The following is a 26,087-nucleotide window of genomic DNA, read 5'->3' as shown; positions in this document are numbered from 1 at the left end:
TCCAGTGGTTTGCGCAATCTGTTAGGTCTTCTTTCTTTGGTATGGGTATGTAGATTGACCTCTTCTAATCTGTTGGCCACTATGTCATTCTCCAAATTTGCTGGCATAGTTTGGTTAGAGCCTTGACTTATTCTTCTTCTGTTGCCTGCCATATTTCTGTAGCTATTCCATCAATTCCTGTAGACTTCCAACTTAGCAATGACTGAAGTACTGATCTAACTTCATCTTCCCTTACTAGAGGTTCTTACAAGTAGGGAATATCTTCTAGAGTATCTTGGATGCTGATGTCCCTGCTGTACCGATTTTCAGTATACTCCTTCCATCTCTGTTTGATCTTCTCTGAATCAGTTACTATCTGTCCTTTGGCATCCCTTAACATACCAGTTTGAGATTGGAACCTCCTCCTGAGTTCAGAGTTCTTTTGGTAAACTTTCCTTGTTTTTCCATGTCTATTTCTGCCTTCAAGGTCATTACAGATGTTGTAGTAGTACTGCTCCTTGTCTCTTCTAACAGCTTTCTGAAATTCCCTATTAAGTTCCTTCCTGAGGTCTTTCTCTTTCTTGACTTTGGCATCTCTCCTCTTCTTAGCAATTTCAGTTGTCTGTTCTAACATCCATTTTGCTTTCTTCTGTTTCTTGGTCTTTGGCAGTCTCTTTTCACATTCATCCTTAGCAACAACTTTGATTTCATTCCACAGTTCCTCCTTCTCAATGAGGTTCAGAACTTCAAAGCGGTTCCTGATGTTCTCCTTGAAAATGGTGGGTACGTTCTCAAGATCATATCGTGGAAGATGGATAGCTTTGTTTTTCCGCTTTAGCTTGACTTGGAACTTGCACATGAGCAGTTTGTGATCTGTTCCAGCATTGGCCCTTGGCCACGTCTTTGCTGTTATAACTGAGTTCTTCCACCTCCTTACACCAATCATGTAATCAATTTGATTTCCGTGGCCCCCAGCCACGTCTTTGCTGTTATAACTGAACTCTTCCACCTTCTTGCACCAATCATGTAATCAATTTGATTTCTGTGTACTCCGTCTGGTGATGTCCATGTGTATAGGTGCCGCTTTGGCTGTTTGAAGAATATGTTAGTAATGAAGAGATCATTGGCTTTGTAGAAACTAATAAGTCATTCTCCTGCTTCGTTTGTTTCCTAGGCCATATAGGCCGCCTGTGTTCTCCTCCTTACCTTTTCCAGCTTTGGCATTCCATTCTCCAACCACCAGCAGCACATCTTGCTTGCATGTTCTGTCAATTTCAGACTGAACTTGAGCGTAAAACTCATCAACTTCCTCTTCTTCTGCATCAGCCATTGGGGCATAGATTTGAAAAACTGTCATGTTAAAGGGTTGTCCATGAAATCTAATTGATATTAGTCAGTCACTGACCGCATTGTACCCAAGGCTGTCATTACTGTATCCTTCTTGACTATGAAAGCAACACCACTGTTCTTTCTAAGGCGTGCGCTCATAAGTTTTCTGATGTCTGCTCAGTTAATTTTAGATCCCGCTCAGGTTGAAGTAGGAAGGCCCTACTCTGAATGCATGTGCGCAAACACTGCCTTGATACTGCCGCCCAGAAAAAAAAATCATTCTGCACAGAGATTAAAAAAATTAGAGGGACCACAAAGCAACACCATTTCTTCTTTGTTTTTCATGTCCTGAGTAGTAAATGGTATGATTTTCTTACTGAAAATGTCCTATTCTAGTCCATTTTAATTCAGCTGATGCCCAAGATGTCAATCTGTACTCAATTCATTTCATCTTTCACTGCTTTCCCATATTCATGCTTCTTACATTCCATGTTCCCATTGTATTTCTGTCTTTGAAACTTCAGATTTTCTTTTCCCGCATGGCAACATTATCCACTAGACATCCAAAAGGCTTTAATCTAACCACGTCATAAACACCATCAGTACTCCTGAGAGATCCTCAGCTCTTCCTCAGTAGCATGTTGAGTACCATCCGAACTGAGGGGCCCATCATCCGGCACTACAGCGACAATCATTCTATTTTGTCTATCCATGTGGTTTTCTTGGTAAAATACAGGAGTGGTTTACCATTGCCTTCTCCTGTGCAGTATGAAATGATGCTTTTGTCATTGTCACTGAAGTGATTGTCCACCTCCAGCACCTTCCTATATCGCTGCTGCCCAATGCTGCCTGCTTGCTTTAGCTCGGCATCTGGGATGACCTTTGCACTTTGGGTGACCCTACTGAGAGTATACCTCCTGGCGTACTTCACTCATCCTTCCCAATGAACACCCCCCCCCGCCACAATGAGGCAGCATAGCAGGACTTTGGGGGGGAGACATGCATTAAAATTACAATGCATAGAAATGGCAGCATTGAATGGAAGTGACCTCATGGTTACTTCTGGCCCTCTAGGAACCATGGATACATGGGTTTTAACCCTTTAGTATCTGCGGATAATGAAATCGGGTGCCATTTAAATATCCACGAATACTCAAAAACACGGATGGTGAGTCTGTAGATCACGAGGTTTCCCTGTATGTCAGCTACTGAAATCAATGGTAGCTGAAAGCGCTTAGTATGGGGTGGATTATGCTCAGATGACTAAAAATGCATATCTGGCATAACTGCTGTGTTGGTCTAGAATTTTCTACATCCGAACTTATGGTTAGCTCCACACTTTATGCAGCAAACCTGTGAAGTGTGAATGTGCTTAGGCACCTTTGAGCAGTCATACGCAATGCATATGTCTGGGGACTTTAGCCCAATCAGGGTTTCTAGACATATCTAAATGGATGTTTAAAGATATATTTGTAAAGAATTAAGCCTTTGACATAGAGCCAACCCATGTGAGAGGGAAAGGTGCCAGGTCACCCCTGCTGAGCTGCCTGAGTGGGCTTCCCTTTTCAACATTTACTTTAGACCTTCAGTAGATTAAAAATAGTGCCACCAGACACACTTTTATCGGAGACTGGACAGCCTGGGCTGGAGTGCCACAGCCTAGACTTCTCTCTCTATCTTGCTATTGGGCAAGTATAAAAACCTTCCACATGTATGCATACACGTGGTAAGAAAACAAGGTAGCTGGCTTTAGCAGTCCTGTTGGGGCTGTTTGCACCAGCAGCTCCCCCTAGCCTTCAAGAGTAAATCAAAAACTCTGTGAGGCTTTTTAGAAAAGAAAAGAAACTGATTTATTAATTGCTACAAAAATAGTTAGGCTTATGTTTCATCTTTTTGGTTACAGAGTATTTCAAAATGCCAAGTTTTTTCTTAGGCAGCACACAATGAAATCTTGGTTACTCAGTTGCACAGAACAAATATTTAGGAATGCAAAGCAACACACAGAAAGCAAAGCAATTTCCTGACACGTAGGACCAGGTCTCACAATCAGTGAGACCCGGTTTCTTCGGGTGAGCAGGAAGCGGGCAGGGAGCCCTGGGCAGCCGGATTGGCCACCCACATGATGGCTGGCTCCTTGACGGAGCCGGCGGAGGTGGGGGGAGCGGGGGCCATGTGGCCCCTGCAAGCCCCAGTATGCCCTGCGCAAGTGCGCAGGGCATACTGGGGAGACCCCCTGGAGCCGGGAGGCAGCTTTTCCTCCCGGCCGGGGGTCTACTCATGATTAGGCGTGGCACGAAGGTGCGCTGCGATTACTCATGATTGTAAAAAGCAGGTTTGCTGGAGCGCTCGCTCCGCAAACCTGCTTTTTACCAGGGATTCTTGAGCGGGTTACCCGCTCAAGAACCACCGGCCTCGGCTGCGAGCCCGGTGGTTCTTACGGTCAACAAAAATTGGGCTAGCCTCTGGTAGCCCAATTTTTGTTGATCGTGAGAATCGCCCCAAAGTCAAACTATACACACTTTCCCCTATTCTAACTTCTGAAAGCCACAACTCACCAGAACTCCTGATGAGATCAAGCCTCCTGCAATCCTGTCTTTCAAGGATCTGCAGAGTCACCCTGCAAGAGCAGACTCCATGCTGGATTTTCCTGCCCCTCCACATTCTCTGCACTCACTTCCCTCTTCTTGATCCCAGACTTCCCCCCAAAGCGCTCATGTCCTACCCACCTGGTGGCCTGATTGGTAGAGACCTTGGGGTGACCAGCCTGTAAGTTGACAGGGGTTCACTTCAAGTTAACCCTAAAGAGGGTGGGGAGGCTGGGTCACCACAGTATGTATGCATCCATACCAGTGTACATCGGTAAATATATCTGCCACACGTGTGGAGCTTAGTCTATACTGTATTTACCCAAATCCAAGACTAGTTTTTTTCCAAGTTCTTTGATCTTAGAAATCAGGGGGTCATCTTAAATTCAGAGTCATTTTCCTTTTGAGTAAATGTAGGTATAACCTGTATTTAACCTCTTTTTTAAAAGGAGCTTGTCTTAAATTCAGGGTCATCTTGTATTTGGGTAAATACAGTATGTTCTGGTGCAGCTAAATAAATAACACAGCAGAGCAGTTGTGATAAACATGAGTGTGAATGCACAGGGGTTTTTTTCCCCTTTGCAAAATGGGGAAAGCAGTTCAGTTCCACTCTGCATGTGATATAGCTAGCTTTCATATTAATAACTGTGCCTCAGTTTAATTTAATTTAATTAGCAGCAGCTTGCTTTGATGCAGAAGCCCAATACATTGATTAATTGAGTTCTGTATTTCATTTTTGGTTTTTAAAAGCCAAGCCTTGTTGAGTTGTGTATGTGTGAATAAATTACTCTCCTTTCTATTTTTTAATGTCATATTTTTACTCAGAAAATATCCAAATCTGTCTTAGTTATGGTTTATATAATATTTTCCTTGGCTGCTGTGAATTAGCTGCAAGCCCTAACTCAAGTGTACTTTGCATCTGGACACTTTGGAATTAACTGTACTGCTCGGGTGTTTCCCCCCTTCTTTCTCCCACTGTCTTTTACACAGATTGTATATTTCTTGAATTTCAGCCCTTCTCACCGGCAAGACAGTCATCATCCCAATATGGTCATTTCTTTCTTTTGTGTTGTGGCATATGTGTTATTAGATACCATGAAAATCGTCCAGGAATGCTTCAGAGCTCTTTCTAGTGGCTAAGTAATTTGGAGTATCACACCATGAGCTCTAAAACTGAGACTGCCAAATCTAGTGACAATTAGACTGTATGATCATCTTTGTTTGGATGTGTTTGTGTAGAATATATCATTTGACCTTTGCAATCCAATTCTATCACTATTAAGGTACATTTTAGGCCCCAAGTTTGTCTAACAGCTCTGGACTAGTTTAATCTACAGTACAGTAGTAGAAGAAATTATGTATTGGCAGTTAAGTCATGACCCTGCTCACCTGCCAGGGAAGCCCTGGCCTTCTCTCTGGGGCATAACCTGTACCAGAGCTCACTAGAGTTCCGTCCTGGTATCTATTTCCTATTCCAGGGTTTCATCCCTGAATTTTTGAACTACATATTCAGAGTGTATTTTCCTCACCTTTGAGTAGGTCAGGTGAGTCCCCACTAGGGATTAGGAAAAGGACTTTATTACCAGAAGGCATTGCATCCAGATTTGAACCCTATTATTCCTTTCCCTAGAAATTAAGCTTTGCTTCTCTCTCAAGTTCTGCTGGGATGCATTTGGTCACACTCTGAGGCTCCCGTGGGCCAATACAGAGCACGGGATACCACACAGGAAAATAGGAGGTTTCCCAGCCCTGTACTCTATCAGCCTTTTAAACAATGTGATATATTTCATGCTGTACCATGTCATGTTGTCTATGAAGCTGATGCTGTTCTCTGTGTAGCACTTTGGAAATTAAAACTAAATATTTCTCTTGGAGCCCATGAGCTCTATCACTTCAGGTGGCATATCTCTCAATTATGTTCTTTCCCTGTGTCTTGACTTTTATGCACTTGTTTATTTAGGTGAAGAAAAAGACAAATCTATGATATGTTAGGCAATAATATGTACTGCATGACCATATTAAAGAAACCAGAGAGAAAATAAATTATTTTTGTTACAAATTTAATCCTAGTAGAGGAATTGCTGGTGATTTCCTTGTTTTCCTAGGCAAGCCCAGACCATATTAAAGTGCCATGGATAGAAATAGCATGAGTGAATTAATAGTTCCTTAAACAATAAAATAAATCTTATAAATCTTAAACTGGGGAGCTACCTGAATATTTAGATCAAATAAGATTTATTAGAGATGGATGAACTCTAAAAAGCTCATCTCAGGCTAGTCTGGAAATGATACAAGTTCTTTCCCCTGCAAACCTGGAAGAACGTGGAACATTTGCCAAGCCAAGCAGAGCTCTCCAACTCCTTCCCACTAGCCCTCCATCCTTTCCTTACCTGCTTTCAGCAGCAGGAGGAGAAGCAACAGTATCAATGGTGTCATTTAGGAGGAGGTGCCATTCCCCCCCTCCATGCCCCTCCTCCAGTATGCTAGGATAAAGGCTGCAGTGGTGCTGTCGTTCAGGACGTAGGAGGGTCCCCCCCTCCATTGCTGCTCTGAAGTTCCCCTCGCCCCAATTATTGCTTTCCCATACGGTTCCACAGAGCATCAGAGCATAAGCACAGTGGCATATTTGCACTGCAGTAGCCTTTGTAAAGACTCCACATCCAACAGGTCACCATACCTTTGTTCTGAAGCTCTGCGAAGCAGTGTATCAGAACAGCAGTGGAGGGGAGGAAAAAAAGCTTCCTTTTCTCCACAAGGCAGCATAATTGCTGCTTTTCTTTTGATGCACTGTAGGGAGACAGCCAAGTTGATGGCAGTTAGAATCCTAGTAGAATGGGGATAGATGAAGATGCTCTCCTCCCTTGCCAGTACCAGGGGCTAGTAGAGGATTCTGTCATTACTTAATGTTTATATAACCCAGTGATTCTCAAAGTTGGGTCCCCAGATGTTATTGGACTTCAATTCCCATAATCCCCAACCAAAGGCCACTGAGGCTGGGGATTATGGGAGTTGAAGTCCCAATAACACCTGAGGACCCAAGTTTGAGAATCCCTGATATAACCCAACTACTATTTATCATTTATATGACTTCGATCACCCTAATGGATTAAATCAAGAGTTCTCAACCAGTGGTACTCCAGATGTCATTAAACTACAACATCCCCATCATCCCCAGCTACAATTGATTGTTCCTGGGGATGATGGCAGTTGTACTTCAGCAATATCTGCCATACCACTGGTTGGGAGCCCCTGGATTAAATGATTACTCATCATTTAACAACAGTATGAAAGAGACCACTTATGATTCATACAAGCCTAACAGCCTGCCAGAATCTGGAGACTTTGTAGTCTCTGGGTATTTTTTCATCAAAGCCTAATTGTAACCAATGGGGGCCACCCCAGGACTTGTGTGTTTTGCCAGCTAAGGACCATTCGATACTCTGTGGCATCAATAACAGTTTTGTCACTGAGTGTAGTCTCAGCAGGGTCTTGCAACCAATTCTGGCTTCCCTAAGTACACATGTATGGCACACCTGTTTCCAAACATGTGTTTGTCTCATTCACATAGTATATTTTAAGGCATATACCTAAAAAAATGTAATGTGTGAAGTGTCCCTAAATCTTGGCCAATCCCTTACATTCATCTTATCCCTGCCTTTCCAAACATAAATTGGTCTTTATGGTACTTTTGTTTCTCACTCACCTGCAGAGCCTGGAGTTTGCACTGTATTTGGAGACCCCCACTACAACACATTTGATGGACGGACATTTAACTTTCAGGGAACATGTCAGTACGTTTTGACGAAAGACTGCTCCTCCTCTACCTCACCCTTCCAGGTGCTGGTGAAGAACGATGCCCGTCGGACTCGCTCTTTCTCCTGGACAAAATCTGTAGACCTTGTGTTGGGTAGCAGCACCATCAGCCTTCATCAGCATCTCACAGTGAAGTGGAATGGGTCCCGGATATCTCTACCTTTCGAAAACCCACACTTTCACATTGACTTGGAAGGATATCTGTTGAAAGTGACAACCAAAGCAGGTGGGGCTATGATGAGTGCCCTTGTTACACCCCTAAGTCTACAGTTACGATAGGGATATTTTGATTTGTTTCATTGCCCATAACTCTGAAAACTCTTGCTTATTGTTTAGTTAAAGAACTAAACAAAAGATGCATTGGTAAGAACTCTTGGTGCCTATGCCCAAGTATTTAAATAGTAACATGGCCTGCTCTATCCATCCATCCATCCATGATCTGCTCATCCCATGAACATAGAAAAGGCAACTTATTAAAACCAAAGTCCAACAAAACACTCATACACAACTGGAACTGGTTTTTAAAACAGCTGCACGTTTGCATCGCACTTACTGTTAAAAGCCAGCCCCAGTTGAAATTTCCTGTCATGCTTCCCGAAAATATCCAAGCTCAAATTTGGACAATTCTCTAAGGAAACAAAGTTCATAGCTGTTGGGCACCCAGCCAGAATGCTGCTCATTGGTGCACTGACAGTGTAGTTCGTGGGACACTCTGCTGATCTTAAAGATCATGATGAAACAAATTAGATAAATGAAATATTTGGTATTTGCTAATGGTGTTTAATATATTTATATGGTTTCATGTTGATTTTTTAAATTATAATTGTATGCCTCCTTGAAATATGGCTGGAGGAAAAGCAGGTTATACATTTTATAAACAAAATAAAGGGAGAAGGCAGTGCTATGCAACGTGCCCCGCTAAGCTACACACCTCATCAGCTTTGTAGCTGTTTTTGACACTTGCTGTGAACTGCAGAAGGGTGGCGGTTGTCAGGAGGCTGAAATCCATGGCTGGCTGGCAGAATTTGGTTTGGTCAGTCGCAAGCTGTGGAGGTCTATTCTGATGTATGTAGAGCCCAATTTATTTATGGCTTCTGAGTCAAAAACCTATAATACTATAAGATAAACTTGCATATGTTGAAATTAATTATTACAGCATACCACTGAGAGACACTGCAGGGAAGAGAGAGAGATACTCACCTGAAAACTTATGCAAAATATATTACATTCTATAAATTGCAGCTGAAAGGCAATATTTGTAGCTGTATATCTGCCACCTCTGTTGAAGCCTAAAGAGTTTTGTTTGGATAGATGCTGAAATTCAGGAACTAGTTGTCCTAAAGAGCAGTCATTTTTCCTCCCTGGTCAGTGCTGGTTGCTTAAAAAAACAAACACCTGCACAACATGTGAGGTGTGTAAATGTAAAGGTGCACATGGGAATGAATGTGACATGCAAAAATCGAGGGCATCATTTATCTAGTTTGCCAGTCCTGTGTTGTGGCAGGATTCTCTATGCTCCAAACCCATAAAAGATGCTTCTTTTATCTAGACTAGTAGTTTTCAGACTTTTGCCTTTTCTATCCGCTTTATGTAACATCTGCCAAGAATGTACTACACCTCAGCGACAGAACTGTGTTATCACAACTGTGTTTGTGTTTGCAATTCTGTAACTTGCAGAAGATTCTGGACAAGATCAGTGACATGTACTATGTTCACCCACAGTGCCTCACTGTTCCTACAAGTGAGCCGATACTCTACCTTAGAATACCCAGAGACATTTTCCACTACTATTGATTTTCTCCATAAATACCCCCATTGTGAGAGAGCTAAAGAAGAATTTTTGGTTTTTTACCAGCTTCCTAGATGTGTATTTTCAGCCAGTTAGCCTTTTTAGTTAATATTACACAAAACAAAACCCTTCACAGAAATGGTAGGTATTACCACTGCCACCATTCCAAGTGGGAACTTCGTATTTCATACTTAATAATTAATACTTTTCTGCCTACTATTTCGGCATTATGGGGCACCTCAATTTTTCTTCAAGTTTTGCTGTTCCCACAAGTGGAATTTGAGGCTTAAAAAATGTCAAGAACAATAGCAACCAAATGCAGGATCATGATCCCCTGCTAAGCTTCTAAAGAAATCCCATGGTTCCACAGAACACAGTTTGAAAATTGCTGATGATTTCAAAGTGATAGTTATGGCATTAGCAGAGATCAGAAATAAGCAACTGCCATGTCAGAGGTGCTTGTAGAGCAAGGAATAAGTTTAGTAAAACATGTCCAAATGAAGCAAACTTTGTTAAAACAAAGCAAATCTGGAAGGCTTTAGCAAGAACGTTGTCCCACACCTCCATTCAGGCCACTCAGATTAACCAGCCAATATGGCCAACACAAAAATTCCTTGTTGAATCAAACACTGTATGATGTTAACCCCCAAGTGTGAAAGAAAAGCTGTTTGCTCTGTCTCCCTGAAGTATGGTGGTGTTGTGTAACATCTGTCTTGGATCTGTTTCTGCCTAAGTGAATTGCTTCTGTGTTTGGATTCAATCGTTTGTGTATATGTGTGTCTTGCATCATTCAAATCTGAAATATGATTTAATAGGGAAATTGAGAACATCTGGTAACTATTTGAAAGAAAACAGGTAAAGGAGAACACGGGAATCTGAGATGGATGAATCCTATAATATATATAAGTGATCAAGGTGCTCATTAGGAACAGAAGAACATAGGAAGCTGCCATATAAGGAGCCCTTTCTCATTATCTGGAGAAGGGCTTAGTGGGTGGGTGGGGAGGAGGGTTCATTTTTCAGGCAGTGAAAAAGGGCTGAGGAGGAGATTGTGAGAGGGGAGTTGAAAACCTCTCCATTGACTACTTCTCCCCTTCAAATCATGCCACTTCCCACCACCTCAGTGCTTTTTGGATGTTTGGAACCAGGTCTTCTGCAGAATATCTACTTTACCCTGATGTTTCAGGAGGAATCGGCATGAAGCACAATAATTGCCTAGATAATGTTTAAGGGGTATCACAGCATCTCCTGCTGAGCCAATAATTTATACACCTGTTCCTTTGACCCCTGAAAAATATATCTCAGCTATGTGCTTGTTCATCAGAGCTGCAAGACAAAAAAAATGTGACTGTCCATAGAATGCACACAAAAAAGCATTATTCATAAGCTCTAATTAAAAGCATCTTGACTGTGTCTCTTCACTGCCAGCTGAATTATGAAATTCCACTGAATTCCTGAGAACAGTTTTGGATGGGCTAAAATATTATTGTTTTGTTCTGTTTGTCTCTTACTTCAGCTCGGTAAATAACAGCATCATTGTCTTTATTTTGGCAGATATAAGGCAAACATGGGATATCATGGCTCATTCAATAGCATGTAATTGTAGCATATTACAATGAAGATAATTTCCCCATTAATTGAAAATATTCATATGCCTCACTGAATGCATATTTAACAGCCCGATCCTGAATACTAAATTAAACAATAGCCTATCGCATGATGAGCTTGTATATTTTGTTAATTGCAAATAGCAGCTGAGTGAGGCCTCAATCCAGAGTGGGACCACAGAGGTCAGATGGGGGCTTTAGCTCTTTTTCACCATGGTCCCAATCAGGATCCCCTTTCCTGCAACTGCTATTTATTTACATTTCAATAAATCTGGGACCTTGTACATACAATGCCCAAACACAATTTCTCTGGGCCTGGTAAGGAGAGAGAATGAGAAAAAGTGAGAGAAAACAAATGCTCTTTCCTTCCAGTCACTATTTCCTTTCCCTGTGTCAGTTCTTTGTGCAATCTGCAGACCAGACCTAACTCATTTATTTGATATTTGAGTCTGGAAATCCTACCAGTAGCACTAGTTGTTCTCACTATCCCTGGGATCACAGTCCCTGATTATATGGTGCTTTGTTCCTCCCACTAGCTGTCCCTTTCCCCCTATATGCACAAGGAACTCTGGGACTTCTAGTTCTCAAAGAGCATGTCACAAAAGGAAGCATAAATCTTTCCGTCTCTCAAACGACAAGTCCTAGAATTAACTGGACAAATACACACTCTCTGTTCTACAGAAGACCCCTGAGCCTTGCTGGCCTGCAACTCCATGGTCAGAATGTTGCTTGTTCTGCTCTGACACTATTTCTAATTGGTGCCAGCAAATCTTGCAACTTGGCCAGCCTGTATACATCTTTCTATAAATATCTAACTTTCTATAAATATCCTCAAGCATGATCTACAATTTGAATGTGTTTCCTTGTGGTAATTTATTTATTTATTTATTTATTTATTTTTACGTTTATATCCCGCTCTTCCTCCAAGGAGCCCAGAGCGGTGTACTACATACTTAGGTTTCTCCTCACAACAACCCTGTGAAGTAGGTTAGGCGCTGCCATTTATGCAGGGGCCATGGTAATTTGTACCCTTCTTCTGCATATTGGGCATTGTATTCATATGGCCCCTCCCTGTGTAACAGCTTGTATAATCTCACTACAATTACTAGTAAAGGAAGTTAAACTACATATCTGTGAGAGTGGTGTTATATCTTGCACACTTTAAGGAAGAGGTTTTAGTGGAATTCTGCTTTCTGATGTTGACAGAAGTAGTTGGTTAGGGAAATTGCAATGTTTTTAACCTGTCCTCCCTTTTGCAGATCTTCTTTGTGTTAGATATATATTTGTTGCTAGTTTATTATTTATTCAAATGTTTTGCAGCACTCTTCTTCAGGCATTAGCTAAAAGCAATTTGAACATATCAGTACGTCTTAGTACGTCAGACCATTGGGTATTGTTTACTCTAGCAGGCAATGATTACCCAGGGTCTAAAGCAGAGTCTTTCCCAGAGCTTCTTGTTCCTTTTAAGCAGAGATAATGGATCTTTAGTTTAACCCAGGACCTCTGCCTGTATGTATTTGTAAAATATGTTATGGCAAATGAACAGCAAAATACAATGCTATTATCATTAAAACAAATCTAAACTGTACTCATGGCCAGATCATACAAATACAATGAGGAGGTGTACAAAAAGGTTTAATTAAAAACGGTTTTTGTTGGGATGCCATGTTACCTGGTTGCTTGGGTGGCCCTGTGGAGTCTGGAGAAGGGCGTGGCATTCCTCCTCTGAGGTTTCCATTCCCTTTAGGGGCAGTGGGGATGAGAAGGATCTAGGTTGGTCAGATCCCAGTGGGGTCGAGAGGACAAGGCAGGAAGAGCTGCAGGAAACAGCTCTAAGGAGACAGCTAGGTTGGGTGTGGCAGGAAGCAAGGTCAGAAAGAGGGTGGGGCTGGAAGTCAGTTTTAAGCCCTGTCAGCTTTGCCCTGGGGTATTTAAAGAAAAGGTAGCTGATGATGAGGAGCTGCTTCTGAGTATGGGAGCCAGGAGTTCTCCAGGAGAGGGAACTGGCTGAATGCAGCAAGCCAGGAGAAGGACTCAGGTGACAGGCTAAACTCCTCCCCAGCTTGTTCCTGAGGCTGACCTTTTTGAGGATGCTCCAGTCATTCTGGAGTTCAAGGAGGGCTAGGAGCCCACCTGGTCCCCTGGGAATCTGACAGTTTTATATGCCTTTCTTTCTTTAACATTGTTGAGTAGCCAAGGACTTTCTGATGGAAGAAGTTCCACAAAACCTAAGCAAAGAACGTACTTCTAGTCCCTGGTGATTCTTTAATGGCATTGTTATATGAAGCATGCCCCCACTGCGCTTCTGTAACCACAATAGGTGTGTGCAGTGAGGAGAGTCAGAGAGAGAGAGTAACTTCCTGGGTCAGCAAAAGTGTGTTGACATTATGGCTATGTTGAAAGTTACTTGCACACCTTCTCAAAATAGCTATTCCAGTGCAACAGGAGGTACTTTTTCATATATTGTGCTAGTACAGCCCCTCATATTTCTCATATATTGTGCTAGCACAGATATGTGGGAATGTCACTTAAAAATCCACACAGTTACATGAACTCACCCAGCATGATTTTCTACATACCTAAGGAGGCAGAGATAGGAGAAGAGCCAGCAGTGAGCCAAACTGCTGTTTTTGTGACAAAAAGAGGGGTTGGGCAGGAGATGGAAATTGTATGAGCTATAGAAACCACCATCCTCTCGTCAACCATTGTATTGCTCTTTGCCAGAAATTAAAGTTAGCCAAGGGGAACAGCCTACTAAGATAGATAGGTTCTCCCTTAAAAAAAAAAATCCAAAGAGACTAATTTTTGTTTACACAGTCAAAGCAGTTGAGGGCCTATCAATGTATATTTAAGTGTAAATCAGTGGCTAACATTCTAACAAAGCATCCACATTTGAAGCTGCTGCAGGGAAGCAGTGAGAGCCCATGTACTGCTCCGTTGCATTCTGAATTATGAGCACAGTTGTGCAAGAGCACTAATATTTTCAGGGTTCTGCTCTGTAGAACCAGAAACACGTCCCTGCTGTAAAAAATGCATTTCTGCTTCTAAATAATAATAATAATAATAACAATTATTATTATTATTATTTTATTAATAATAATAATAGAATAATAATAATTGAAAGGCTATGGCAGAAAAAGACCAAAATAATCCCAGTGGTCATTGGCGCCCTGGGTGCAGTTCCAAAAGACCCTGAGGAGCACCTCAACACCATAGGGGCCACAGAAATCACCATCAGCCAATTACAAAAAGCAGCTTTACTGGGAATAGCCTATATTCTGCGATGATATCTATAACAGCAACAACATTGACAATAAAATTCAGCCATCCTAGGTCCTTGGGAAGGACTCGATGTCTGGATAAAACAAACCAGTCAATAACACCTGTCTGACTGTGTAAATAAATAATAATTAATAAAACAAAACAGGCCTCGGATACCAAACATCTAAAACATCAAGTCAAATAAACTTTCTGCTGTACATGGATGGGTTTGAAGCTGTATGAAAAGTCCCAATCAGAAATCGAATCACTGCTAAACACTGTCTGTATATTCAGTAGCGATATAGCAATTGAGTTTGGACTAGACAAGTGTGCTGCATTAATAATGAACAGAGGAAAAAATAAGAAAAACAGAAGGTATAGAACTGCCCAATGGAAGCAACATCAAGAACCTGGAAGAGAAAGAACATTACAAATACTTGGGCATTCTTCAGCCTAATAACATCAAACACACTGAAGTTTTAAGAAAAATTGGAAGTGAATACATCAGGAGAGTTAGAAAAATCCTGAAGTCCAAACTCAATGGCAGGAACACCATACAAGCCATAAACACCTGGGCTATACCTGTTATCAGATACACTGTAGGAATAATAGACTGGACCCAGAGGGAGCTAGAGACGCTAGATCGTAAGACCAGGAAAATAATGACCATCAATCATGCTCTGCACCCCCGCAGCGATGTACAGTAGATAGGCTATACCTCCCTCGCAGCCCAGGTGGAAGAGGAATGCTGCAAGTCCATCAAACAGTAGAGGAGGAGAAAAGAGGCCTTGAAGAATATATCAAGGACAGTGAAGAAGATGCACTTAAAATGGTCAATAATGAGAAACTATTCAACACCAATGAAACAAAGCAGGCCTACAGGAAAGAACAAGTCAAGAACTGAGCAGAAAAATGGAAAAATAAGCCACTGCATGGTCAATATTTGCACAATATAAGTGGAAAATCAGACCTCACCAAGACTTGGCAATGGCTTAAGAATGGCAACATGAAGAAAGAAACAGAGGGTTTAATACTGGCTGCGCAAGAACAGGCACCAAGAACAAATGCAATAAGAGCAAAAGTCGAAAAATCCACAACAAACATCAAGTGCCGCCTTTGTAAAGAAGCAGATGAAACCGTGGACCACCTAATCAGCTGTTGTAAAAAGATCGCACAGACTGACTACAAACAAAGGCATGACAAGGTAGCAGGGATGATACTCTGCAAAAAATGCAAGCTATCTGTAGCCAAAAATTGGTGGGACCATACAATTGAAAAGGTTGTCGAAAATGAAGATGCAATGTATTATGGGACTTCCAACTACAAACAGACAAACATCTGTCACACAATACACCAGTTATAACTGTAGTCGAGAAGAAAGAAAAACAAGTTAAAATAATCGACATAGCAATACCAGGTGATAGCAGAACAGAAGAAAAAGAAACAGAAAAAACCACCAAATACAAAGATCTACAAATTGAAATTGAAAGGCTGTGGCAGAAAAAGACCCAAATAATCCCAGTGGTCATTGGCGCCCTGGGTGCAGTTCCAAAAGACCTTGAAGAGCACCTCAACACCATAGGGGCCACAGAAATCACCATCGGCCAATCACAAAAAGCAGCTTTACTGGGAACAGCCTATATTCTACTATGATATCTATAATAATAACAACAACGATACTGATAATAAAATTCAGCCATCCCAGCTCCTTGGGAAGGACTCGATGTCTGGATAAAACAAACCAGTCAATAACACCTGTCTGACTGTGTAAACAAGGAATCATTTAGGACTTGAAAGGTTAAAACTAATTCTTTGAATTGGGCCTGAAAATGGACTGGGGAGCCAATGCAAAGCACTTCTGAAGCACAGGAAAGCACCCCAAAATATTGGTGCTCTAGCAATCTTGTGCAATTGTGCTCATCATTCAGAATGCAGCAGAGCAGTGTGCAGGCTCTCATTGCTTCCCTGCAGCTGCTTAAAGTGTGGATGCTTTGTTAGACAGGATGTCAGCCAGTGAGTCTGTGTTAAACGTTGTGAGAAAAAAATCCAAGAATACTAGTTACTTCTGATTAATTTTCTGGAATGAGATTACTTCTGAATGTACCTCACCTGTCAATGTTGTGCCTCTAACCCTCACAGCTAATGTAGCATCATTGATACAATATCCATCTTGTTAGGCTTTTTGGAGTTTGATCTTCTGTATATCTTCAGTATCTATGGATGCCTTTTCTGCAGGGAACCCCTCGCCCCCGAAGAATAATTGATGGGTGCTCCCAGGGTGTGAATCTCAGTGTATATTCCAAGTTCAGCATATACTGTAGGACTTTGTGCCAAGCTGAGAAGATAAGCTGCATGATGGTTAAACGTTTTTCAAAAGAAATGGGGAAATCGGGAAAGCTCTAGGAAGGCAGTAAAAGAATGCTCTTATTTTTCAGCGCTCCAGATGGGACAGATGTTGAACCCGTTGGCTTTATATTTGACCAATTACTTTTATCCTGATTCTCGTCCAAGAGAATGGAGAACTCATCCATTCAGGGGGGAAAATCACCAAGAAAAAAATATCAAAAATTAAATAAAATTCCAAACAACATGCATCTGCCAAGAACTGTATTTCAAATCTTGTTCCATAGAATAACTGTCTTTATTTCAATGCTGAATTGTGGTGGGTTGAATAAATTAAATTTTCTACACATGCACTAATAATGTATATATGACAGGATGCAGACTAGGATCCATTCATGACTTACTTAAGTTCCATTATTTTCAATGGGATTTAGTCATAACTACCTTAGTCTGGATCCTGCCCATAATATATAATGTAATTAGGGAAGGAAATGGAAATATTAATTTATCACAATCTTGGTTAATAATACTCCTAGTCTAAACACTGTTCATTATTATCCAACAAGGCTTAGAAAGAGATACTTCTATGACTTACGGGAACCTAAATGTATTCCACTGGTTCTGAACTGCTGCACAGCATTCCACAGTGAGTTTGGAAAAATGATCTTGGATTTAGTGTCATTAATCATAAGGAACTATGAATTGTTTTATATGGCTTAACCTTTACAGGAAAAAGTGTTGGCTAAAAACCTGCCTCCAGTCAAGACAACAGTAGAATTGAAAGGGACTTTAGTTTGGGCAGACTTCCAGTCAGTATTTGCCAGTTATCAGTAGTAACTGAATATTTTGTTAAAGAAAGTTTGTAGGGTATATTCATTTTTGGCCAGAGCTCTGAATGTCAAAGTGGTTTTAATGGTTTTCATGTGGTCACTCAACATGCCCCACTCTTTAACTGGATCTGATATCTCTGAGGTTTTGAGGGCGCAAGTCTACAACACATCTACGTATGCCTAATTCCCTTGTTTGGGATATTTTCAACCTGCCCTCTTACTCTTTTAAATCCAACCCTCTGACTCCTTTAGCACATGGCGTGAGAAGGGCATCCTGCCTTTAGCCTGATCTACACATTTATTAGAATAAGGAGGTAAAATGATGAGGTAGTAGAGTGGACTGCACTGCTGCTACTCCTGCTCATATACAGCTTTTCAACAAAAGTTTCAAAAGCATTTTATGTAGCAAAATAAACAAACTCCTGCAGGTTGCAGGTAGAGGATCATATTTTGTAATGCTCCCCATTGTCAAAACCTTCTTGCAAATAGTAAGCCAGCAAAGCAGGCAAAGTGCTGGGCTAGAACACTTTTTCTTGATGTGCAAGCTTGCAGGGATTTTTTTAGGTGTGGGAATTATAGAAATGATACCTTCCCACCTCATAGTCTGAAGTGGCACAGTCAATTCTATCACCTGCTAATAGCCAGTCTTAGGCAAAGTCTTGCCTGCAAGTATGAATGAAGTTGCAGAGGTTGAAAAGTGTGAGTATTTTATGAAACCAAGCAGGGGAAAACATGATGTCCCCTACTAAAACACTTGACAGAGATATGTCAGCAACAGTGAAGCCTGTTCTTTGAGCAGTTTTTGTTGTAGTTGTTTTATTTTTACCTCCCCTTTCTGCTTTACATAGTAAACTGCTCCACAGGAGGAGTCACGTGTGCTTTGCATGCAGGAGGTCCCAGGTTCATTCCTTGGCATCTGCAGTTAAAAAGAACTCAAATTGTAGGTATGGGAATGATCTCTGCCTGAGGTCTTGGAGAGCTAGTGCCAACCAGCATGAACAATATTAGGTTAGATGGACTAGTAGTCTGGATCAGTATGTCAGCTTCATATGTCATATCAACATTCTTTACTCCATTAAAGATTCACTTTTATTGTCTTGCCTTCTTTTTAGGATTGGAAATCTCTTGGGATGGAGACAGTTTTGTTGAAGTCATGGCGGCGCCACACCTCAAGGGCAGGCTTTGCGGTCTGTGTGGCAACTATAATGGGCACAAGAGAGATGACTTGATTGGGGGTGATGGGAGTTTTAAGTTTGACGTGGATGACTTTGCTGAGTCCTGGCGTGCGGAGTCAAATGAGTTCTGCACTCGCCCTCCAAAGAAGCAGTTTCCTGAACTGTGCCAGGGAACTGTGAGGATAAAGCTCCGGGCCCACCGGGAATGCCAGAAACTCAAAACCTGGGATTTTCAGACTTGCCATTCAACTGTGGACTACACTACATTTTATCGGTAAGTGCAGTCTTTTGATGAGCAAAGCGGTAGCATGTGAAAGTTGTTAAGCAGGAACTTGCTGAAAATCCCCTGGAAATGGAAAAGAGGAGAGACTGGATTATGGAAGTGCTTGGTTAGGAATGGCAGCGTTACTTTTCAAGAAGCCTTAAGCAGAGGAGCAATGGTAATCAACAGACCCATTTATTCATTTATCTGTGCATATATCACGTGACTCCTGTTGGGTTAGAGTTATTTTGCATGGTGACCAGGCAAGTAGGCATTTAGAAGCGTATCCTATGACCTTTTAAAAAAACAGATTTGATTAATACAGTTGAACTGATGACCTTTTCCTCTCATTTAAATATGTGGATTCAAAGACTTGAACAACAGAACGTGTCTTTTCTGTCATTAGCTTTAACTGCTACAGGGATGAAGGAGCTAGGCTCATCTAAGCTATGGTTGTATTTCACATACTTCTGGGCTGAAGTATAAGACATTTCTTTCCTTGATTGACATCAGGTATATTTAACCATCTCACAGTAAATGTGCAACTCTTTCATTTGATATTGCCTAACATAAAAGAGAAAAGTATATTGGTTTACAAGTACAAGTTGCTTTGCTCTTCACAGTTTTCTGTCTGCTATAGCTGCCCTGATGCTATACTAATGTTCCCTACAGTAAATACTAAAGTGTAAAAGGCAGATGTGTATCCCTAAAAACATAGTAAATATACATCAGGGAGCTCTGGCCCATAAGAGCTCCCCAGGACATGTCATCTGACTGTTTAGGACCATGTGTCTGTTCCTTACACTTGATATGTTTACTGGGTGTAATACTGTGAAGCTAGTAAGCCAATATAGTTTCCTTGTGAATGGTGAATTGATTGCAAGAAAGTTGCAGGACTTCTTGATGCTCAAATACGCCTGTAGAATTAAAATGCTTTATTACTCCCTAAAGGTTTTTCCCACCCCTTGCCTTGTTAAGTCATTTCAGCATAAGGCTTTCTCTGTTGCTGCCCCTTCACTTTGGAATTCTCTTCCCGTGGCCCCCCTCCACCCAGATTTGGTCTGCCTCCTCTCTTTCAGCCTTTAAGATCTTATTGAAGACGTTTCTTTTCCGCCAGGCCTCCCCCCCCCCCCAGTCTCGGATGCTGTTCTTACCTTGTACACTGCCCTGAGTCTGTGGATTGGGCGATATATTAAATATTTTAATCAATCAATCAATCAATCAATCAATCAATCAATCCTGTCAGCCACAAGGAGCAGATAGGAATGGTGACATCTCACACTGTAGGCTTGCACTTGTGAATAGTTTGATCCAAGTGAATTGGTCTTTTCCATACATAGGCAATGGCATCCACCCAGGTGGTAGTGTACAAATTATGTGGGAAAGACCTACCTCTCATGTGGTTGCACTATTCAGCGACATCTATCTGCAATATGGGATTGTGCCACACAGAAGCAACTTCTAAGCTGCTGGCTGTGCTTGTGAAGGGCATACAAGAGCAGGAAAGCTGTAATAGGGCTTCAATACAATATAGGCAAGTGCTAGAGAATAGTAAGATTAATACTACAGTATATACCAGACCTGAAGCTATGGCCACAGCAAAGTGTATTTGTTCTCACATGACACTCATAGTATTTTAATTTTCTCTGTACTGCTAAATCAACAGAGAGCATAAGGAATGGTTATCCAAGGGTGACTGGCTGCCTATATTTTAGAAATAGCTAAATTTTACCTCTGCTATTTTTCACAGGTAAGTGATGAAAATTGAAAATGAAGACCAGGCACCAAGAGATTAGGCTTTATTCTATCAAATGTTGCATCTGCTCTTTTTTCTATTTGGGATTTCCCCCCACTTTTTTTTTTAAGTTGCTGGTGGTTAATTTAGTTCAATAAACTCTTGACACCAGAAGAAAAATGATTTATATCTTGGCTAGGGCAGACTCCAAACATCACAGCAAAGGTACATGCAAAGGTTACTGTAGTTAGTATTCTATTTTCACCATAGAAAAGTATATTGTGTGTTACCTGGAAAACAGGAGGGAAAGTTTATATCCTCTGAAGATGAGGTGTAACCCTTCAAAGGACACAAGTGCCATGATATTAAAACCATTTGTGTGACATTCAGAATATAAGAAGTTGCATTATACTAAAGCTATTCACACAAGCAGCCCTACCGAGGCTCAGGCAGCACTAACTGAGCAGGGCTGCTCATTTGAGATGCTGGGATCAAGGCTGATCCCAGTGCTGCCCCCTCTGGTAGCCTGAGTTCCTCACCTGGCTTTTCACCTGGGTTAAAAGGTACAAGCGCACCCTTTACCCTTGGTCTGGGATCATATGGATGCTCGGGGTAGAGGCAGCCCAAGCATACACAGAGCCAGGTGCCTAGAGCATCCAGCTTGAGGGGGAATTCCTCAATGCACTGCACTGCTTGCATGGTGCATCTTGGGATTCCTGGAGGCTAGGACTCATTTTCCCAGCCTCTAGAGATCCATGCTGCTCCAAGCAGTGTGGATTGTGTGGGTGCATGGCCATGCATCAAAAAGAGTACAGATTGTCTGGGGGGAAGCTACGTTCAACCCTGCTTCCCCTCCACCCACTCTCTCTGTTATGGTCATAAGAATGACCTTACTGTATCAGACTATTGGTCCGTCTGAGTATTGTCTACGCTTACTGGTAATGGCTCCACAGAGTTTCAGACTTATCTAGAAATGCCAGGGATTGAACCTGGGACCTTCTGCATGTAAAATATGTGCTCTGTCATTGAGCTACAGCTTTTCTTGAAGGAGAAATGTAGGATTATCACACTGTGCATTTCCCTATCCCCACCAGTAGCAGCCAGTGATGTGGAATGAGGGCAGGAAATGCGGGTGATTGATAACAACGGGAAATGATCTTACACCCTTGGGAGAGATGAGAAGAGACAAAGTGACAAAGTGGTTTGGGCAATATCCCTGGCCCTGTGTGAACCTGCATTCATTTAAAAACTGAACCTATAAACAGGTCCATTAAATGCATGGTGCTGATAGGAAGTGTACTGCTATACCGGCATTCATCATAACTTGTGAAGAACTGCACCTGTATACAACATTCACAGGTTGTATAAATGTTGGACATAAGATGTGAATAGGGCTTCTCTGGTGTCACATGTAACATGAAGCCCTATCCTTAGAAGTGACTTAAAGGCCCTTTATATAGTAGCAGTACAGCATTAGCATGCTGATTCTGTGTGTCCCTGGAGACAACTAAGGTAGTCATGCTGGCCCTGCACATGCTTAGGATTGGCACATGGAAAAGAGAGGTTCAAACATAGGCAAAGGGTTTCAGGAACAGTCACAGGCTGGTGTCTGAATCTGAATTGCTTAAGTTTCAGTTGCACTTTTATTTATATTTTTAAAATAGTAATATAATATCATATATTGCTAATAGTAATATAATATCATATATGCTCCTGCTAACTTGGCAAAGAGGCAACTTTTAACGTGATGATTCTCTTTATTTAGCAGGGGGGAGAGTAACCGGCCCTATTCACCCCCAGCACAGTACCTTCAGTGACTGTTGCTGGTGTCTATCTTGTGTTTCTTTTAGATTGTGAGCCCTTTGGGGACAGGGATCCATCTTATTTATTTATTCTTTCTCTGTGAAAACCACCCTGAGCCATTTTTGGAAGGGTGGTATAGAAATCGAATTAATAACAACAACAACAACAACAACAACAATAATAATAATAACAGATGCTAGTAAATTGAAAGATATGAAAGACAAGAAGCTGAAGAATGAAAACACCAAACAGTATCTGATCCAAAAATACCACCTAGATTCAAGGAAAATTAGAGAAGTCCTGGAAATAATAAAGCAGCAAATAACAGCAGTGTCAAAGAAGATTAGCAGATACGAAGCCAGAATTACACAACACAGGCAGAATCTCCAATTCCAGTCGAATCAGAGACGTTTCCACCAAAGCATAGAAGGAGAAACTGCAAGGAACATAGAAACACCAAACAAAGAAGAAACAGTGCAATTCTGGGGAAAATTATGGGACAATCCAATAGATTATAATAAAAAAGCAGGCTGGGTGAAAGAGGTCGAAAAATGTAAACAACAAATGCAATATCTAATAATAACACCAGAATTAATAAGTGAAAGAGCAAAGAAAATTAAAAATTGGACTGCACCAGGCGACGATGAACTGCATGGCTTTTGGCTTAAACACCTAACAAGCCTTCATAAACAACCACCAAAACAGTTCAATCTCATTTTGCAAGAAGATGATATTGAACAATAGCTAACAACCGGGAAAACTCATCTCATCATGAGCAGATGAAGTGATGCAACACTTATTAACTAACAAACAGCTTCCAGTTGAACAGAAAGGAAATTGCCCGAACACTAGAGGCACAAAAGACCAGCTGCTGATTGACAAAATGATTTTAGAAAATTGCAAGAGAAGAAAAACAAATCTAAGTGTTGCATGGATTGACTACAAGAAAGCCTTCGATTCATTGTCTCACACAGGGATACTAAAATGTTTAGAAACAACTGGTGTCAGCAAAAACATTCAGATATTTATTTAAAAAGCAATGAGCATGTGGAGTACACAGTTAACAATCAATGGTGAGACACTTGGACAGGTTAGCATTAGAAGAGGTATTTTCCAAGGGGACTCACTATCCCATCTGTTGTTTGTAATTGCCGTGACTCCACTTTCACAAATACTAAACAAAACAGGCCTCAGATACCAAACATCTAAAACATCAAGTAAAATAAACCATCTGCTGTACATGGACGATCTGAAGTTGTATGGAAAGTCCCAGTCAGAAACCGAATCACTGCTAAACACTGTCCATATATTCAGTAGCGATATAGAAATGAGTTTGGACTAGACAAGTGTGCTGCATTAATAATGAACAGAGGGAAAATAACAAAAACAGAAGGAATAGAACTGCCCAATGGAAGCAACATTAAGAACCTGGAAGAGAAAGAACATTACAAATACTTGGGCATTCTCCAGGCCGATAACATTGCACACACTGAAGTTAAAAGAAAAATTGGAAGTGAATACATCAGGAGAGTTAGAAAAATCCTGAAGTCCAAACTCAATGGCAGGAACACCATACATGCCATAAACACCTGGGCTATGCCTGTTATCAGATACACTGCAGGAATAATAGACTGGACCTAGGCAGAGCTAGAGACGCTAGATCGTAAGACCAGGAAAAATGACCATCAATCATGCTGTGCACCCCCGCAGTGATGTAGATAGGCTATATCTCCCTCGCAGCTCCGGTGGAAGAGGAATGCTGCAAGTCCATCAAACAGTAGAGGAGGAGAAAAGAGGCCTTGAAGAATATATCAAGGACAGTGAAGAAGATGCACTTAAAATGATCAATAATGAGAAACTATTCAACACCAATGAAACAAAGCAGGCCTACAGGAAAGAACAAGTCAAGAACCGAGCAGAAAAATAAGCCACTGCATGGTCAATATTTGCACAATATAAGTGGAAAATCAGACATCACCAAGACCTGGCAATGGCTTAAGAATGGCAACATGAAGAAAGAAACAGAGGGTTTAATACTGGCTGCACAAGAACAGGCACTAAGAACAAATGCAATAAAAGCAAAAGTCGAAAAATCCACAACAAACAGCAAGTGCCGCCTTTGTAAAAAAGCAGATTAAACAGTGGACCACCTAATCAGCTGTTGTAAAAAGATCGCACAGACTGACTACAAACAAAGGCATGACAAGGTAGCAGGGATGATACACTGAAACCTCTGCAAAAAATACAAGCTATCTGTAGCCAAAAATTGGTGGGACCATACAATTGAAAAAGTGGTAGAAAATGAAGATGCAAAGTATTATGGGACTTCCAACTACAAACAGACAAACATCTGTCACACAATACACCAGATATAACTGTAGTCGGTAAGAAAGAAAAACAAGTTAAAATAATCGACATAGTAATCCCAGGGGATAGCAGAATAGAAGAAAAAGAAATAGAAAAAATAACAAAATACAAAGATCTGCAAATTGAAATTGAAAGGCTGTGGCAGAAAAAGACCAAAATAATCCCAGTGGTAATTGGCGCCCTGGGTGCAGTTCCAAAAGACCTTGAAGAGCACCTCAACACCATAGGGGCCACAGAAATCACCATCAGCCAATTACAAAAAGCAACTTTACTGGGAACAGCCTATATTTTGCGACGATATTTATAATAACCAACAAAATTGATGATAAAATTCAGCCATCCCAGGTCCTTGGGAAGGACTCGATGTCTGGATAAAACAAACCAGTAAATAACACCTGTCTGACTGTGTAAATAAGAAGTAATAATTAAATAAATACAATAAGCACAATAATAACAAATGTTAAAATGGTTGCAGAAAATCATCCATTCAGGTAAAACTCGATAAACGCTAACACTTCAGCCAATTATTTTGCTCATTCATAATATTGATTTAAAGCTTTTGAGTTGATAACTGGGGTGTAGCTATAATTGAGCGAATGGGTTCAAAGAACCCTGGGCCCCAGCTCCTGAGGCCCCCCAGCTCCCTCCCTCCCTATTTTCTTCATTATCTCCCTCACTTAAAAGGGCCTCCTGGGAGTGGGACGAACATGGACCCCCTCTCCCCTAGCTACACCCCTAGTTGATAATTAAACAATTTGTAGGTAAACAGTGAAAGTAACTGGCGTGCTTGCACAAAACTGTATTTGCATCGTATGATTAGTGAGAAATTGGTTAATTCCTTGGTTTCACTATGGTTTTGAACAGAATGGCTGAACTGAGAAGGCTTGCAGACCATTGTTTCTTGGATTGCCAACACTGCATTTCACACATAATGGATGTTGTGCAACAGCACTGTGTTGTCTGAAAATGAGGAAACATCCCCCCCCACCCAATCTTCATGTATTGTGTTTCAATCTTCATGTATCTCTTTGGTTAATATGATAGGAAATAAGGCATACGATGACAATCCTATAGCTTTCTTTCAGTTCAATTGTTTTATTTTTCAAATCTGTGCAGTAACCGTAGAGATTTGTACCATTTTTGTCTCAATCATCAACACTATCGTAGTTTTCCTTGCAGTGCTCTTTAAGTGATCTACTTTTGATAAGA

At 41.2% G+C, this 26,087-nt stretch overlaps 1 protein-coding gene across 3 annotated transcripts in view; it reads left to right on the top strand.

Annotated features, from left to right (window-relative positions):
• The window catches only part of BMPER (BMP binding endothelial regulator), a 297,532-nt gene that overhangs the window by 193,840 nt on the left and 77,605 nt on the right, over positions 1–26,087 (top strand). For all 3 annotated transcript variants that reach the window (XM_053264967.1, XM_053264966.1, XM_053264968.1), the window contains 2 exons: positions 7,603–7,932; positions 18,649–18,985. In XM_053264967.1, coding sequence (XP_053120942.1) covers positions 7,603–7,932; positions 18,649–18,985 — 667 coding nt within the window. The remainder of the gene's footprint in view (positions 1–7,602; positions 7,933–18,648; positions 18,986–26,087) is intronic.

Source organism: Hemicordylus capensis, chromosome 6 (genome assembly GCF_027244095.1).
Source record: "Hemicordylus capensis ecotype Gifberg chromosome 6, rHemCap1.1.pri, whole genome shotgun sequence".
NCBI lineage: Eukaryota > Metazoa > Chordata > Lepidosauria > Squamata > Cordylidae > Hemicordylus > Hemicordylus capensis.
Note: the sequence above shows the minus strand (reverse complement) of the source record. Positions and strands in the feature narration are given on the sequence as shown.